This window comes from Andrena cerasifolii, chromosome 2 (assembly GCF_050908995.1).
Source record: "Andrena cerasifolii isolate SP2316 chromosome 2, iyAndCera1_principal, whole genome shotgun sequence".
NCBI lineage: Eukaryota > Metazoa > Arthropoda > Insecta > Hymenoptera > Andrenidae > Andrena > Andrena cerasifolii.
Genome location: NC_135119.1, coordinates 20318258 through 20336956, shown reverse-complemented (window position 1 = coordinate 20336956; position 18699 = coordinate 20318258). Strand labels below are relative to the sequence as shown.

The window sequence follows — 18699 nt, the reverse complement described above, 5'->3', positions numbered from 1 at the left end:
TCTTCTTTCCGTTTTGATGGAGTCCCTTCGCGACGGAGGGAATCTAAAATAAGACTGAGGGTTTGTGTTATGTGGTGCAGTCCTAACTTTTTCGAGAAATAAATAATTTGTCGTGCCTGACAAAGGGTTTTCCACCACTCTCAACCCCTGAAGGCTTGGATAAAGTAGAGAGAAAAACAGTAGAAATGTTTCTTTATTAAAGCCTCCATCACAAACACAATTTTGACTTCCACTCAGCAGAGCAAAAATATGACTCGTTATATTTTAAATTAACGGAACACAAATTGTTTAGAATCCATGTCTAACGTTACTCAGATACATTTAAATAAATTGCTTGCTCGTGGTTGCCACCAGTCCGACACGAGGCACATCCATCTATTTTCGAAATACGTGCTTCGGTCTCGCTTACTTTCTCGCATTCTTCTCGCAATAAGATAGTGACATTCGTAATGTTTTGTCCAAGAATAAGTTCCCGTTTCGTCGGAGATTGCACCCCGGGGAAAAGGGTCAGCTGTTATCAAACACGAATTTCAACCTATTAGGCAATCATTAATTACTCGTTCGAAATCCATTTAATGCCTGCTGAATGTTGCGGGCTGGAAAGATAACGAGATCAGCGTAACGTTATCCCTTATCTGACATTTATGTCGTTATGTCTTACACGCGGACGAGAAACGTGTGTTGGATTACGTTGAGCAACAGTGTTAAGATCAGAGACCTGTTGTTCGCATTAAAAATACTAATTCATTGCAAAATGCCGCGTTAATTGCATCGCAGCATCCTCTTCGCATTTGTACGCAGTAATTTAGCCATTTGCATGATATTTCTCAGAGAACTGGAAACGAAGAAAATAAAGCTGTTGCAAAGTGCATTAAGTGCACGATAGCAGTGCTATTGTTTGAGATTTCCACTCGTTGCGTGGGTGTTTTGTTGCAATAATTAGTAAAGAAGTTTCGGTTTTTAAAAAGTACAAAAATTCGATTTGCATAATAGGTATCGAAGTGTTACGAAGCAGTGAATCGTCGGCAGATATTCCCACTAAAATTATGCTTTGATAATTATAAGCCGCGGTGTAAATGTTTCTTTGAACGCTGCCGTTAATCCAAATTCTCGTCCTAATTTTCTCGTTTCATTACCTATTTGTTCGTGGCTCAACGTTATCACTGGAATGATCCACCAACCCCAGTACCAAGATCACTCAAAGATTAAGGCAAGGTTCAGTGCGAATAGGGATCTCGTTGGAAAATATTTGACACGCTGTCTTCTTAATTGCTCCGACAATCCATTGTTAAAATCGTGCCCTTAAAGTGGACTAAATTGAAAGAGGAGGGAAAGATCTTGGAGAAGCGTCTCTCAGTCCTAATTTCTTCTTTGAAATATTCCTACATTTAAAAGTATTCTTTGATCGTATTACAATTTTTCGTTAAGTACAATTGCACGCAGGCTTCGATCATTTGTTTCCCTTCTTACGCTTCCCCAGAATTCATTTTGCAAAAGCATCTTTCTCCCCTTCAAATTTAAAATTGGTTTGATTCTTTCTTGGAAATTTTAATGCTTTTGCGTTGAGTACAACTGCATACACACTTCGATGATTTATTTACCCCTTCGAGCTTTCTTTTGCACCCCCGGTGTTTGCTGCACAAAAGCATTTCTGTTGCATTCGAGAGCCGCGTCTCCGACGACAGCGAGCGTAACGCTTAACATCCCGTAAAATGCCTGTCTGTATACCCGAAATCGTCGGGGAACTATTGCATGAATCATTCCACACACGTGCCGGTTTGAAAGGTATTTCGACGCCCACTCATCCTGACACGCGTTCGTCGTGTGTTGGAACAGAAACCTTGGTTTCTGTGCACATTGCGCGCGAATCAACGACTGTCTTGCCAATTTTCCACGCGGCCCAAGTTTCACGATTTCTTTCTCCCGCGGGAGACGTTCCTCCCTAGAGATTCAGGGATTTATTAGTCTTCGGCATCCGCGGGATTAAGACAGCAACGCGAGAGAAAAAGAAAATAGGCATCTAATTTTTTAAAAGGAATTCCATAAGTGGTGAAAGAAAATTCTGTTACCATTGTAAATGTTAATTAAATCTCGACTCGAAGTGGCCTCGATTTTAAATCAATCAACGCGCTCAATCAATCGGCAAAGAGCAGCAAATCTCTGGCCTGTGTTTCGTTCCTTTCTGCATTTAGAACGCACGGTATCTCAATATCGAGCCGCTGTTCGTTTTCCTGCAATTTTCCACGCTTTCTCTCAATTTTCATACCTCGTTCTAACGTGCCTATTATCCGACTGTAATTAAAATAATAGTCGGGAATTAACTTGTTATCGATCGGGTCTGGTGACGGTTTCATAAGAATTTCTCCTCGAATGCGACAATGCAGCCTGCGCAGTTCAGAAGCTGGTTGTTCGGGTGATTTTTTTTAGCCAGAAAGGCGTTCCGGTGCGTTAACAGAAGAACGGGCCAAAAAATATGCGCAGTTGATCCGACTGCAGCGACTGTGGCCAAATTCAACCGCGGACGAAGTTCAATGCCGCGTGGACTTTCTCGAGAAGAGTAGCTTCCTCCTTCCTCGATTTTCATCGAACCTTTTTCTTGAGATTCTTTCGCTCGGAAGAAAGTGCTCCTTCGCAGCTTTCTGAGTTGCGCAATAAATGCCTGTCGGGGGGTAATAAGTTACGCAAAAAAAATATTCCGCTGTTATTGCAAATCTTATCTGAATCCAGTTTAAGCTCGGATAAAAACGACAGGGCCAAAGCGATAAAGATTGTCGAATTTGCGTAAAATAATATTTGATTAATCACCAGGTTGGAATTTTATCGAAGTAACGTGGAAACGCGATGGGTCGATAATGGCGATATTATTGTTAGGAATGTGATGTGCTTTTTAATTTGACTTTAATATCTTCTTAATGGGTAGCTCGAAGTAGGTAAAATGTGATTTAGTAGTTCAGGAGGACGACTGCGATGTGAGAAATGACAGAAATAATGTGCATTTAATATAATAATGTTTTTAGCAAATTTTCTGCAGTGAAGATGTGAAATAGAAAAAGGGTGTAGGCATTTTGGAAAGAAAGTGGCTGCTTTCGTAAAATTCTCTTTGTGGAAGGAATAATTTGTGTTGCTAAAAATTAGGAAGCAACGAGAGTATGTTATTAATGTTTCTAAAATTCGAAGTCTTTTAGGGATGATGAATATTTTCCAAGTTTAAAAGATAGAATGTCCGGAGAGGAATATAATGACAAGTGAAGTGATAGAATATAATTGGGAATTGTTTGTGGTAAAATGGAGTGGGAATAAAATAGCTGAAATTCTTTACATCGGCAAACTTTTTATGGACTTTCTTAATATATTACAGAATATTCTAATTGGAGTAATAGAAATCGAGGCACTGATAGCATACGTCAAAAGTGCTCCATTCTTGCTGGAATCAATTGAACCCGGCGGCCGGCGTAGGTACTTTACAACGTGTTGTCGGCACTTTTGCTTTTATCAATGTCTCACGCTAACGACTTACACGTGGTTACATTCATCGCGTTGCAAATACGACACATGATGGCTATAGGATGCTTCATAGAAGAAACTGAATAGAAAGGCACTTGTTAAATGAACAAATTCAAAATAGTCGCGTTGAAAAAGTTAAATTAGTCGTTTCGCTTAACGCAAAGCCACGGCATTCACCTATTTTCTGACAGTGTTACATTTTTAGGGTGCTTCTAAGAATTTACTATATTCCGTGATTTTGAAAAGTAGATAATATATTTATTTCCTTTTATTTCTGATATTACAATGGGCTCCGCTTTCAGGGGTAAATTTACATATTTACATAGGTGGAGCTTTATAAAAGAAATCTTGCCGCAAAATTGTTTATAATTGTGTTTTTTACACCAACGTGTTCTGCTCAATGAGAAAAATTGTTAAAATTTATCTACACAAAAATTAGAATGTGTAGAGGCACTCGACAATCAGTGGCTTCCGTAACATAACTAGGGTAAAGGTACCAGTAGTTGACCATGTATCAGTAGTTGACAACTTTTCAGAAAAACGTGAAAAATAATGTTATCCATGCATTTGCCGCTACTCAAATGCCTGTAACTTCTCGAATTTTACGATTTTCAACAAATCCTTTTAAAAACGCATTCCCAAAAGTTTGAACATTCGAAAAATGAAATAAAAAAAATCGACTTTTAGACCGGAACCTCCCCTTCAGTTGCAATATTGTTATTTCATCGCTTTTTGTTGTTTCCTTTGCTATTTCTGTACTTTTACGTTGCTACATCATTATAACATACCAAAGAGGTATTACCCGTAACAAATAAATAAACGTGTATTATTCCAATATGTTTCAAGCTTCTCTGCGCAATAAAAATTTAACAGAACCGATAAACATTAATCAACAGGTCGAAGGTCCCCTTTCTAATGAAAATTCATTAGAATCAAGTATAACTCAGCATTTTAAAATCCATTAAAATTCCCCTTAAGTTTCAGACTAGCAAATTAATAGAAGTGAAAGGAAAGCAGTAGCTTCAAGGAAGGAAAAGATTGAACAATTCAAAATCCAATCAGCAAGAACATTAATCCAACGTTAGTATACAATTTATCTCGCAGAATCAATCAGACGTGTAATTTGTAATCATTTGGAACAGCAGACATCGAAATTGCACGAAACGATGCTGCCTATCTCTAAATGCTCGTGCGCCATTCAAATATGCAAACTAGCACAAGGTGTATCACGACATCGCGTTTATCGATAACGTACCGCAACCAGAAGCTATTATCATTCTCCTGCAAAATTTGCTATCGTTTTGCGGCTCTACGACTTTATTCTACTTACACCAGCAAGCCTGAATTAGTTCGCAACTAACGCGAAACATGGACCAGCACTAGACAACATTTCTATCCCCAAACAATCTCTATTTATCACAGGTTCTTCCCTTATTGCAAGAACTGCAACAAAGCCGACTCGTCCTCGACACAAAACTCCGTAGCCTCGGGAACCAAAGCAGGGTCGCGCGAAATAAACTGTTCCTCGCTTGCGAGGGACAGATTTGAGGAGGTCTCAGAATTATAGGAACTGGATGGAAAACAAGGGGTTAAAGATTTCGATACTATCGGTTCCCCTTCCTCCATAAATATTCACGTGTGTATACGTAATTCGTATCCGGCGCGAACAGGCTACGCGAACTTGATGGATGCGTGGCGTGTGGCGATTAAAGTACGAAGACCGTTTCGATTAGAGGCCATAATCCAGACAAGCGGCGAGTCGGCTCCCATTATCAGTGGATGATTCCCGCGAGTGTTTGTTTTGTCTGAGACTTGCTATTAGACTCTTTTGCGGACAATTATTTTATCAACCCGCGGAGAATACTTTCTCGCGCCGCGAATGCTGGCGCAACCCTTCAACTCGTCCGGCAAAGTGCCTGAATTTTTTCCCCTTCTCAAATCTTAGAGGAAGAAAGTTGATTAGAGTTAGAATGATATTTTTAATGTTGATATCTATTTTTCGTGGAGGGGTTTTTGTAAAGTTAATTTACAGGAAATAAGTCTTAAATAAAATACTTTATAATTTTCAGGGAAGTCAAACTTTGCGAAAGGTGCGTTTCAATTTCCTTTGCATTAATGGGGCAGTTATAAAATTCCAAAAGCGTTTTTCACCTTCCTTAGAAATCTCCTGTTAATAAGTTTACACGGAACGTTCGTCTGGTATTTGATACTACTATACTTCGACTATCCTAATCTGCTATTCTTGAGTATCGAGTTCCATTCTCTTCACGTTTTCTGTCAAGTTGATCCCAGAGAGTCTTAGTTGGGTGTTCGTATATCTTACCGTGAACTATTTCTTTATTTTTTAATGCGCGGCTTTTGCTCTTGAACTTCTAAGAAGGCTGTTTAAACTGGGGAAATATTCTTAGATCGCCTTGCTAATCGTGAGATATAGGTAAGCAGGTATTGACAAGGCACGCGGAGCAGTGACATTTATGTATTTCGTTTCTCCGGGTGAATTGGGAATTTCGAGGATCGCACAGCTCCTGGAGTGTTTCAATGGAGACGTCCGGTGAAGTTCTCGCCTTATCTTGATGGGTTTATGAGAGGAGTAGGCTTACGGAGGTAGGTAAGCGAGCAAGTGGATTAATTGCGTAGCTTAATCGCGGTTTTACTTCTTTGTAGTGAATCTATTAAGGATTGAGATAAACGAAAGTGCAGTGCGTTTTATTGCTCGAACGATAAAAGGCTGAATTTCTGATATCGACCGTAAAGAGGTGCAATAATGTCCATAATCTCTCGAACGTTAATGAGTCTCCACTTTTTATAATTATTTTTTTTCCCTCGACAGACAGCTCAGTATTTAGTATTTCCAGCTGGTAAAAATAGAAAATTAAATGTCTACTCAAGGTTGCTATTTTAGTGTTCGTATACACTGTCGCAAGTTTTTACCGGGGCAATTTATTTATTCTTAATTAATGTTTGCAATCCTGAGACTACTATTATCGGCTATTTGTCTATTTGATAAGGGTATCAAGTTGTAATTCCAGATGTAATATTCTTATACAAGCTATGACTACATTCATGTGGAGTCACGTGACGATTCGTAACGCCACGTGGCGTTCATTGCTATTTTTTCAGTTAATTTATTGTTGATAAACGTGCTATTATGTAAGTCAGCAATAAGAACCGACAGCTACGTTTTGCATTAGGAGTATGAAATTCTTTCGAACATATGAAATTGATATCTTACACCAGCTGTGTAGCTGCTCCAAAAGTTGCGGCTTAGTTTAAATTAATGTAGGTAAGTATCTAATTTGCTTAAGTGTTTGGACGTGCATGCTTTTGTTGCAGTTAAGTAGTACGCATCGACCTTTGCATTCGCAATGAATCACCACGTGTTTGTAAAGTATATTTCCACGATGTTCAGGGAAAAAAAGATAGAGGCAACAAGTAGAGGGCGTTTAATTACCCACGTTGCTCGCTGTATTATCTATGATGGCATCAAGTTCTTTGACACATTCCTCCGGCATAACTAGCCTATCAAAAGCATTTTGTAATTCTAGAGAGCTGTTGTTTCGCCCAGTGAGAATATGATTGTCCAAACAGTACATTCTTGGGAGAATTTATTAACATTCAGATTCAAATCAGATTTTAGAGGAAATCTTCAAGCCACAAGTATTTTAGTACATTTCAATAAAAAGTCTTTCATTTCATATCGACGCGCGTGACGAAAAGTACCCAGCACGTTTCATTTTTCCTGCGAAAAACAGCGCGTTTCAGTTTGCCACGTAAGGAAGCGCATTCCATCGTTTCTGAGGAATATTAGCACGTTTAGTCTTCCCCCACGAAAACTAACATACCTATTTGATTGCTTCGCTACGGAGAATAACATTTCCTACTTTGCGGCGAAAACTAACACATTATCCTGTTTCGCCAGGAAGAATAGCACGTTTTGGATTGTACTGCAGAAACTATTTAGTATCGCGTTTCGGCGCGTGGTCAGTTTAAATGGTGCAAGTGCATTTTGCATCGAAGAATTCAACTTTTGAAAATATTGTTTAACAAATAATAACTCCATCTAATCTCCAGAAGGTAACACATATGGAAATTTTAATCTACATAATTTAAGTACAGTATTTTAATGCTTAATAAATTATGTAGATTGTACTGAATTAAAATTCGCTTCGGTATTTAAGCTGACACTCGATGTTTCGTAGCCAAGCATCCAAATCTGCTGCTTTTCAAACGGAACATGCTGCTTTTGGTGGCAAACCGTTCAAACGTGCTAGTTTTCGCAGCGAAAACCGAAACGCGATAGTTTTCGTGACGACGAAGACAAACGTGCTGTTTTTCATAAACAAATTGGAACGAGCTACGTCGATATATAATATATCTACTATTATTAGCTGGAATAGCGTCTAATGTCCCTTGAGATAATTAATTATTTCTCCCTCCCTTGCAGACATAAAATCGGATCCACACACAAATCCCTCCTCTTCCTACACATATGTCGTTCTTCAGCAATTTCCACGCGAAACATACGCCCTCCACCCGCTCCGAAAAAAATAGTCAACCAAGCAGAAAGTTGTCAACTTTCCCGGATGACCTTTTCGCCAAAAAAAAAATAAAAAGAACCTAAACCCCGTTCGTTAATATGTCGAGATCAGATCGTACTGCTTCGCGCCAATTATGCGCGCCGCAAAACGTAACCGAACCACGGATTAAACTCCCCTTTTTCACATTTTCCTCTCCCGTAGTGCCACCGCGGATCCGCGGGCAAGGCTCGTTTCTCTGCTTTCCTCGGCTGTTTTGCGCTCAGAATCGACATTACGCAGCGTCTATAAAAAATGACAAATTGGCGGCTGGCGTTGCACGGTCGACGCCGCTTCGGATCCTCGACTGGCTCCAGCCTAATCATAATTAGTATCCTTGGTGCGCGATATAACGGTAATTACCGGCGATAATAGCGAGCGGCGCGGCTCTGCTCTGGAAGCAGTTGCGCGGCGCAGGTATTGAAACGCGCGCGATTTCCTTTGCTCGCCAGCCGAGTTTCGCCCGCTTTTTTCCCACCTGCTTTTCCTCTCCCCCTGGCCGCGGGCGGGTCGACAGCATCGTGGTTCTGTCCTTCCAACGCGCGAGGCATTGTCTCGACCGCGGTTCTCGGCCACGCTGGGATCGCAATCGAAGAGGGACACGCGAACCTTCGAATGCATAATCGTTCACTCTGCACCTTGGCGATCCTTAACGTTCGAGTACGCTTGCGCGGTGATTCATGGCTCTCCTACGAGGCGGGAATAACGTCGTCGCGGGCCGATCTGTGGCTCCCATCGTCGGCGGTCACGTTCGTTTGCGGGATTAAGGGGTATTTGCTGGTTTGAGGTTTTAAAAAATCATTTTTATTGTACGTATTTATTGTATGTATATTTAAAACTGTGAAATTTTAACCGAACTTTCTCGAGATGTTATAAAGTCAATTTATATACAGGGTGTTCGCGGGAAGACTGGACAGCTGGATATCTCCTAAAGTATTGGAGATAAAAAATTTAAAAAAATATGTAATTGAATGGTTCGAGGGGGCTAATTTATTAGCCGCGACGAATTTTTTTTTTGAGTATTATTTTAAAAGATACGATGGTCAAGTTCGGTTTTTCAAATGGAACTATTTTTTTTGAAGACCTGAGTTGATAGTGCGTTCCAAGACAAATTCAATAAGCTTTAATGTATGCACTTTATTTCCACTGGTTTTTAAGATATTGCGCTTGCAAAATTACTGATTTTCACTGGAAGAAAACCCTCTGAAATAGCAAGGACCGGGGTCGGTCTTACAGGCGCCGCGGGTGGCATAATAAGTATATAAATTTTTATATATAAAATAAGTTTTGCATAATAAGTATATAAATTTTTATATATAAAATAAGTTTTGCATATTTATATATAAATTGTCAGTAAGACATCTTGAGAAAGTTGAGATAAAATTTCACAACATGTACTGTAAACGCGATTTTCTCGAAACACTGTTTCGCAAACTGGCGTGCACGATTAAAAGAAAACTACTTAGACGTCATTTTGTCTAAAAATTTTTTGCGTTATTTTTTTATAACTTCAAGCTAGTGGACCCCCAAAAATTCTTAATACTAATGGTTTTTATTTTTGTTTTTAATTGAAGAAAATAGGGGCGGTATTCTCAGTCGCTACTTATTCTTAAGCATGCGGCATCCTCTACTAACCCAGTAGCTAGTAATGGATGCCGAATGCTTAAGCATTTGCTTAAGAATAAGTAGCGCTGAGAATACCGTCCTAGGTGTATTAAAACACACGCCAGTTTGGGTTTTTAAATTTTTTTTAATATGATCAGAGGGGCCCAATAGTTTTAGACCTAAACTTAAAAAAAAAAATTTGATTTTTCAAATGTTTCGATTTTCGATTTTTGAGGAGGCTACTCTTACACCCTCTATAAAAACAATTATAATTTATTATAGGAAATTATAGTGTAAATATAGATTAATGAAATGTAAAAAGTTTCATCAAGTTATCTTGTACAGCTGTTTAGAAAAACATCCTAAAAGTAGAAGCGGTAAAAATGTAGGTAATACATGGTGGAATTTAGTATCAAACTTATAAATTGTTTTTAAATCACCCATTTAATTACTAGTATACTAGGGGAAGGGGCGTACCTATATTAGAGATTTTTTAATTATTTATTTTTATTTAAACAGAAGTCCCTTGATAAATACAATATACAACATTATATACACGGAGCAATGAAGCACAGATTAGAAAATTACACACATCATTACGCAATATGGTGGCAGTATAAAACGCAATAGAGATAAAACACATCAGAGATCTTTAAAAAAGGCTTTCTCCGTAAAAAAAGTTACTCACTGTCAAACGTTATAGTTTAAAATAATTATCTATAATTAAATATAAAGGGCGATAACAATCATTTTTGCCCAGAGCGGCAGCGGCGGAAGAGCTAAATAGATCGGGCGCTGCTTATCAGTTTGTGACAAAAGAATGAATGGAAAATGAAAACTGCGGTAGCAGTAATGCCTACGTAAGGTTATAGGAAACTGCAAATCTGGTAGGGATGAGACAGTAGTTTTGGTTCCTCGTTGCCAGTCGAAGAGATATTACATCGGTTGCTCACATTCAGTGGCGGATTTAAGGAAAAAGGCCCAGGTGGCAAACGTCCTGAGGGGCCCATTTTTCAGGGAAAATGAAGGGGTAGTTTACTAAAAACCAGCTAAGTGTAGTAGTATACAAAAATATATAGTGTTTGGATAAAATCATAATTATTTTTTTTTTAAAATGGGACCTTGGGGGTGGCTTTTTGGGCAGGGGCCCAGACGGCAACTGCTAATCGGCCGCCTGTTAAATCCGCCACTGTTTACATCGATTAATATCTAGCGATTTAATATGCTTAGCTCAGTTTTATGATTACAGTTTAAGTTAATTTCTCCAGCAATCTTTTTCAAGAAAAATGAACACAATTGGGTGACTGTTAGTGTTGAAAGTACTCTTTAAATTCAATTGCAATTGATTCCTCTGGGAAGTGAGCAAAAATTTAAGACAGTCGAAGATGACCTAAGTATTTAATGGTTATAATAATTTACTGTTTTCCTCATTTATTCCTGGATGGGTAATGGGAATTGGCAATATATCCTTCGACTGGCAGGCTGAGGCCAACTCGACAAATGTGTGACATTGCTTACCCAGATGCTTACATAGCTCTTGCGATTCTATAAACCGCAATATTCGCGCAACAGATTGCTCGCGGCAACGTACGCGAAGGTGTTACAAGTTCGCGCGATTTCTGGAACATTCGAAATTATGATTAATCCAATTTCTCAAATAATCAGAAAATTGACGGATTATCCACCGTTCATATGTTACAGATAGCACATTAACGAAATTACACGTGAACCTATCGCAAAGTAACGAAATAGCTGCGCAACCAGACAGTGATATGAAGAATACGCAAACCAACAATTATGGTATGTCAACTTATTGTCTATTTAATATTAATTTTCGATAACAGTGAAACCTTTTCAATACAACACAATCGATAGAGAATGGCAGACGTTAGGAGAGTAGGTAAACTTAAAAATTTTAGGAAACGAGATACAGATACATTGCCAATTTAAATGTTAACTACTCTATAATATTCAGCGATTGAAATAATTAGCCAGGTTAACACTCCACACCTCGACAACACAGACAAATATTAAAGATATCAGTGAAATGATTTGCAGCTAACAAAGAATCCTCAAGATCACAAATACACAAGTACGATCCCCACCCCTCGCTTACTGAACTCTCCCCGAAATATCGAGGAATCGTCCCAAAAAGATTACCCCGACAAATTCACTAAATCCTTCCATTTACCTTTCTCTGAAATCTATTTTTACGAAGGACTCCTCGGTCGAGGAATACTCGCGCGAGAAGTAGGTTGCTTTTGCAATTTCATTAGGCCCCCTCCAGGGACTCCTTGACCTCGCCGACAAAATTGATTTGCGCGCGCGACAACGCCCCAATGAACGAGACAAACGTCGTGCACATCTCGCACGAGAACGAACGACTGCTTTGTTGTACCTACGTCGCGGGCGAATCTACGCTCAGACGAGGAAAGATGTTTTGCCGAGAAAACCTCGCGACACGTTTCGTGCCGCCCAAGATGGCTGGGCGAAGAAGTTGCACGCTCCAGAATGAAGGCTGGCTTCTACTGTCTCGAGGTTACCGTACATTTCACGGCTCGCATGAACTGTCGATCAATTTTTTTCCTCGAAACTGGTTCCCTCGTCACTTGCTATACTTAAACGTAATAAAGGGTGAAACGGTACGAACGCTTACCGAAGAATCCTGCTTCCAATTTTCCCGGGGAAGGCTTTCGAGGCGAGGCGCTGCGGCGGCTATTATATCGCTGTGACTCGCAGGAAACGAAAATTTCGTATCATTATCTTAATAAACTAACGTCGTTCCCGCGAGTTAAAAATCGACGGCCGAGCGGTGTTATTGGAGATCTCTCGATGTCAGGGGTTAGTATTACGTTTTCAGGAATTACAGTGGGTCGCTGCGAAGGTTCCTGAGGTTTTCTCCGCGTAACATCTCGTTACGGAATGGCTTTTAATAGGAGACTGTTATTGGAGGTATTAAACACTTCGTTGCCAAATGCATTCTATGCGTAGAATGTTAATAATCGTTATAAGTTAAGGGGAGGTTCCGGTCTGAAAGTCGATTTTTTTTTATTTCATTTTTCGAATGTTCAACCTTTTAGGAATGCGTGTTTAAAAGGATTTGTTGAAATTCGTAAAATTCGCCACTCGGCACTCACGTAAAACTTTAAACGCGTTTTTCTCGAAACAGTCTTCTCAAAACGGTGGGATCTGTATCTCCAGAAGTTATTATCCGATTCGACTGAAACTTTTTTTAATTTGAAGAATATACTTCTAGCTAGGATGGAAACCAGAAAAAAATACAAAAATTGAAGATTTATAATTTTCAAAGGCGTTGAAAGGATGAAAAATATAAGGAAAAAGTGATTTCAAAAGTCAAGTGTCGTTATTTTTTTAAAAAATGTCAATTTTTAATTTTGTCTGGTTCCCTCACCTAGCCAGAAGTATATTCTTCAAAATAAAAGAAGTTTCAGTCGAATCGGATAATAACTTTTGGGGATACAGGTCCCACCGATTTGGATGAATTTTTTGACGCCATGACTTTAACGACTCCCCAGTGCCGTCTGCAATGATTAATTATAAAACAAAAAATATATTTCTGTACCTTAAGACATCCTTAATACGATGCAAAAAGTCCCATTAAATTATATATAGTAGTTTTCCTTTAATTAATTCCTAAAGATCACCTATTTTTGGGGGCTCTAGACCGGAACCTCCCCTTAATTGGAGAGTATTTCAGGTGTCACTGTATGTTTTGGTGTGAGAGGGTAAATTTGGGATGAATGCTTTAATGGCGTGGTGCGAATTGGAGTATTTTAGTGTATTATAATCTCTGCAAATCTCAAATGGGTTACCTACACTGCGTTCCATATAAGAGCGTACCAACGCCCCTACCGATTCGCGACCGATCTGCGCAGCTCCCACGGATCTGACACACGCGATTGGTCGTAGCACTTTCCCTGCCGGTTTACTACCAATCAACAGTGTATCCCTGCGCGAAACGAGTATGCTCTAATGTGGAACGCAGTGTAAGTTGTGAATATTTCACTTTATTTTTTTAATGTTTTCCTGATGCAATTTGGAAAATCTGATGCGTTCATCTGTGACACATATGTGACGTAATTAAGTCCGAGGTAGATAAATTTTAGGAAGTTAAATTGAAAATCGCTGCCTAAGCTATATAGTTACTCTAAGCTCGAGTCATGGATTCAGAAGATAATTACTGACGTATCTTAATATATAAAGCAAAAAATGTTTGTGTGTTTGTCTGTTGCCTAAAAATTTTCGAACGATAAACTCTGGGGTCACGAAATGTGCCCCAGCTCATTATGTCTAGCTAATTTAGAGGAATGTGACTATTTTCACAAAAAATAAATAAATAAAAAAAAAATTTATAAGGTCAGAATCTAAATTTCGGGCGAAGCCGAGTAGTAAGCTAGTTTTACATATTCTAAATAATGGCATTGGGCCGCGTCTTGCTTAAAGGCCACAAAGTCGATGGCACCACGACGGAGAAGTAGAGGAGAGAAAGAAAATGTGAAGCACACCAAGGCTGCGACGTCCACAAAAGAAATGAGGTCCAGAAATTTTTTATTTCGCCATTGGAAGCCACGCATTTATTTCAGACGAGCTCCTTTCTCATTCTGTGCGCTCATTGTCAATTCGTGTTCCATCAACCCAGATACTACAGCCAAGCTGATTCACTTTGGAACGAGCGTGAGAACTCGTCTTATCACAAATTAAATGTGGCTCGTTAAAGTGGTATCTTGGATTTGATCGATCACTTCCTGTGGGTACTTGTGTTTTCTATAAAAATGCGTGCGCTAACGATTTATTAAAACATTTATCCGAGTTTCATTTTTATCTCAGTAGCATCGTGGAATATCTTCTATCACAGAGTTTTGAATTTATCCTTTATGATTAAGGGAAGCAATTATTCAGTATTTCTCCTTGCAAGTTTCTCAATTAACCACGACGCGAAAAAATTATCAAAAACTACAGATAAACTAGTCATTATGGATTATAAAGAGTAAATGTTATTCTGCACAAATTTCTAAATCTCAAAATAATTAATCTAAAACATTCTCCAAGGAACCTTCTCCAAATTCTTTCGAAATTACTGATTGGAAAATTTATGCTACACTGGCAGTTATTCTTATTCCACAATTTGTTCTTCAATTTTTAAATCACAGGAGCGAATGAAGCGTCGTTCGGAAAAGTTTCCCGAGTACCTATTAAATATAATCTTTCAGTGTTTTTTTATTGAAATTCTTGTGAGTCGTAACGATTGGTAAGGATTCTATGAACCTGGTGTATCGAACTTATCGGAAGATTTTAAAGAATTCATTTTCCGTCGGAAATCCCTGTATCGTTAATTAGTTCCTTCTCGGGGACGATATAAACCATATCTCTTCTGTTCAACGGTAATGATGCGCACAAGTACAGCGATATATCCGATAAATAATTTCATCAGAAGACAAACTGGTATTTTTCTCCGTCGATTGCTCATCTTCCTTCCACTGTTCCCACCGTACAACGTCTTCTCTGACGCAGTACACTTGCAGAAATCGTTCCACGAATTTGTAAATCGTGATTTACGCGTGTATCTTATTTGCGCGGATAAGAATCTCCGTCTATCCTGCTTGCGTCATGTAATCTTGTAATTACAAACGCGATTTGCGCGCGACTGTCGTCAAAGGAATAGGGAATCGAACGCGGGGAGATAGAGAATTTACGAAATTCACATTTTTATTGCGTGCTCAGTGCACAATATAAATAGTTTGCAGCGGTTTCGCGAGTTTTATACGCTCGATATCTACACCGTTGGCGGATTATATTTCTCCACGCTATTACGCGTTGGAACTACAATTACTTGTGCAGTGAAATGAATATTCAGGCCTGATAGATCGTTGAGGCGCGCAATTCCTTGCCGTTTGCTCTTGCAATTATTTCCTCCTTGTCTCGAAAGTCGACGTTCGAGGAAAATACGCGGGGAAATCCTGGATTTACCGGGGCGTGCGAATCTAAGTAGGAGCGGAATCGGAGGTGATTAAAGCAGTTAATTCTCCATCGACTTGGGAAAATTCTTTGTTCTCGCGTCTGAGGTCTGCTTGTTTAGTTTCTGCAGGGTGATTCATCGGCAACGTGCATTTTACACCTTGTCTGCTGTTACTGGTCATTAATACGTAACTGAAAGCATGGGTAATGAGTCCGTTTACTATTTCCATTGCAGGTATCCAATTGTTTTAAACACCCTGCGTCGTTTACTCTAAGGTTGCTACGAGAACCTGTCAAGACTGTCAAGGAATCGTGCTCTGAACGGTATCGTCTTAATTACTCGACTCTACGAGCCACTCGTCAGGGAGCTTTACTCAATTTTGCCCGGGCAAAGTTCGCCCAAGTTGAGTTCAATCGGTTTAATTTACACAGCAGACGGACAATAAACGCTAGCTCGTGTGACGTTAAGCATATCGATATCAGGGAATTTCGTAACCAGAGATTATTCATCGTTTGGCGGAAACTGCTAGTCAGTGTGAAGTTATTTAACAGCGACGGGAATGTTGCACGCAGAAATGCCTTTTATAAAAGTGTGCTGTGATGGAGAGACAAGAAAAATAAGGATTTTATAAAACTGAAGACTCTGTGGCAAAGAATATAACAATTTATTAGTAAACAGAATAAAATGGCTATGATTCTTATTAATAATAATGTTTTATGGAAAGAAGATACGCTTTTAACGAAAGCGATTCTACATGAGAAAATATTATTACTATTATTGTTACTATTTATTCCACGGGTAAGGACCCTTTGGTTTACAAGATACAATTAATAAAGTTAAAGAGGAAACAGTGGGAAAGGAAGGAAAAGAAAAGTCAGTGCAAAAATAAACAAATAAATAAAATAAGAAAATAATAGAACTAATGAACTAATAAAATTAAAATTAACGGACGTGTACAGAGACATTACTGCGAGCCAAAGCCCGCAAACGATATGTCGAGACAGTAGGGTAATATTTTTTTACACGATGCTTAATTTCTGAATAAATCGATGTTGAAGATTCATCGAGTTTATGCCTACACTTACATCTGAGTTAACAGGTACCATTGCAAAATGCCTGAATGTCTGTTCGCGTCTATGATGTTAGATAACGAAGGATGAAAAACGAAACAAAAGTATCTGTTACTCAAGAATAATTGTTTTCGTATTTTCCTTTTTAAGCCATGGCATTGGTAGTCTGTAAAAATACCAAAGCAACGAGGGCTATACAGGGTGATTCTCTCGGTGCGGCTGATCAAAGAGATGCCGTCTGGTACCCCGTGACGGTGCCTCCTCTAATTTTATGAATTTCAACCCTCGAAGGGGTTGGAGTACGTACCTATTAAGAAGTGCGAAATTTCCCGTTTCCGCTTTTCTCATCAGATCTCTGCGAAAACTGTGCCAATCGATTCCTTATGTTTCGCCGATGAAACTAACACCAAGAACGATGCAATTCGGAGCATAATGAAGGAAATTACATGAAAAATTGATTTGCATGATTTCAAGTTAACTTCGTTGAAAATAGTCCGATTTGCATGATATTTGGTATGATTTTAATCGGGAGAACGCCAGGAAGCCATTGGTGTCACTTCCATATCGATACGATAAAGAATAAAGAATTTCTTAATACGCTAAAATGAATATTTCACATTTTCACCCTGGACTGTGAGGCGCCGACCTCAATTTGCTGCGGTCGGCCGAAGATTCATACCTGTTTCAGGAATAAAATAATTCATTGGCACCGTTTTCGCAGAGATCTGATGAGAAATGCAGGAACGGGACATTTCGCACTTTTTGATAGATACTCCAACCCATTCGAAAACCCGGTCGAAATCCATAAAATTAGGAGAGGCACCACGGGGGGTTGACCTCGCCACATCTCTTTGATCAGCCGCACCAAGAGAATCACCCTGTACGTAGAGTCTTTAGCGAGATCTGTTTAAGCATAGTCCAGTGCACGTGTGCTCGATGGATCTTCAACATCAGTCTATTCGGAAATAAAGCCTTGTGTGACAAAACGTTACTCCATAGCTTCGACTTACTGTTTCAAGCAGAATTACCTCCATTGGGTTTGCACCACCGGTTCAGAGACACACCGTATAATAACGTACGTTATAAAAGGATCCAAGACTCGACCTGTTATGACAAATTTCGACATAATAAGTCCTCTGAAACACCTTGTTATTGTGTTTCAAGCATCGATTATCCTCCTCGATTTCTTTTGCCCTGAAATGTAGACGTTTCAGTGGTAACTGTTGACACGAGGCTGGCTGGAAGATTTTTGGGTCAGAAGGAACGATAATCTGGGAAGTCCAAGTGAAAAGCAACTACATATTTAGACACCTTACCCATGCCTCTCAAAGCAGATGGCATATAATCAAGACTACTCCTTTGGGTGGCGTCAGCGTATTTTCACGTCGATATTTTTTGGAAAATATTCCAAATATTATTCAAGAGCCTCCAAATGTTTGCTTCGAAAACAACTGCTTGGAATAGCCTGGCTGGCTTAAAGGGGCTTTTTCAAAATCCTGCGCCGCTGAAAGTGCCAATACGATAATATCTTAGGTACTATAGGTACCGTAGATCTCCATTTATCCGAACGAATTTTATCCCAATACCTATCTGATTCACCAAATATCTTGCTAAGCTATTATCATCTTGGGTTCTCTAACTCGGTAAATCTTATTTGCAACAATCCGAACGTTTTTAGCGATTGTCTAGACTTTCTTACGGGATCAACCTATTCCTTTAACAAGGAACTTGAAAAACTTCTGTAACTGCGCTGCGTATGAGTTTGCGGTGTTTGAACCGTCTTACGGACCTTAAGTACTATTATTTTCTCTTCGCTTTTCTCTTGTACACCAATGGCACTTTATTCCGCAAATATTAAAGAAATATTAAGTATTATACGGACTCGTATCGTTGCACAGTAAAACATCCGATCAGTAAAACATAGATCCAGTTCTCTGAACAGCCATGTCCCCCGACATGTTCGGATAAA

The 18699-nt window shown here is 39.2% G+C and overlaps 1 protein-coding gene and 1 long non-coding RNA gene across 3 annotated transcripts in view; one reads left to right on the top strand and one right to left on the bottom strand.

The window, feature by feature from the left end:
- The window catches only part of LOC143378608 (organic cation transporter protein), a 34010-nt gene that overhangs the window by 992 nt on the left and 14319 nt on the right, over positions 1 to 18699 (top strand). Inside the window, exon 2 of one of the 2 annotated variants that reach the window (XM_076830446.1) lies at positions 11385 to 11483. The exons of the other annotated variant lie outside the window; for it this stretch is intronic. Within the exon in view, the coding sequence (XP_076686561.1) occupies positions 11456 to 11483 (28 nt within the window). The 5' untranslated portion in view covers positions 11385 to 11455. The remainder of the gene's footprint in view (positions 1 to 11384; positions 11484 to 18699) is intronic. 2 annotated transcript variants of the gene reach the window in all.
- On the bottom strand, positions 16306 to 18520 carry LOC143378859 (uncharacterized). The gene is made up of 2 exons (XR_013088376.1): positions 18047 to 18520; positions 16306 to 17968 (listed from the first exon to the last, which is right to left on the bottom strand). It is a non-coding gene; the product is annotated as an uncharacterized LOC143378859 (long non-coding RNA).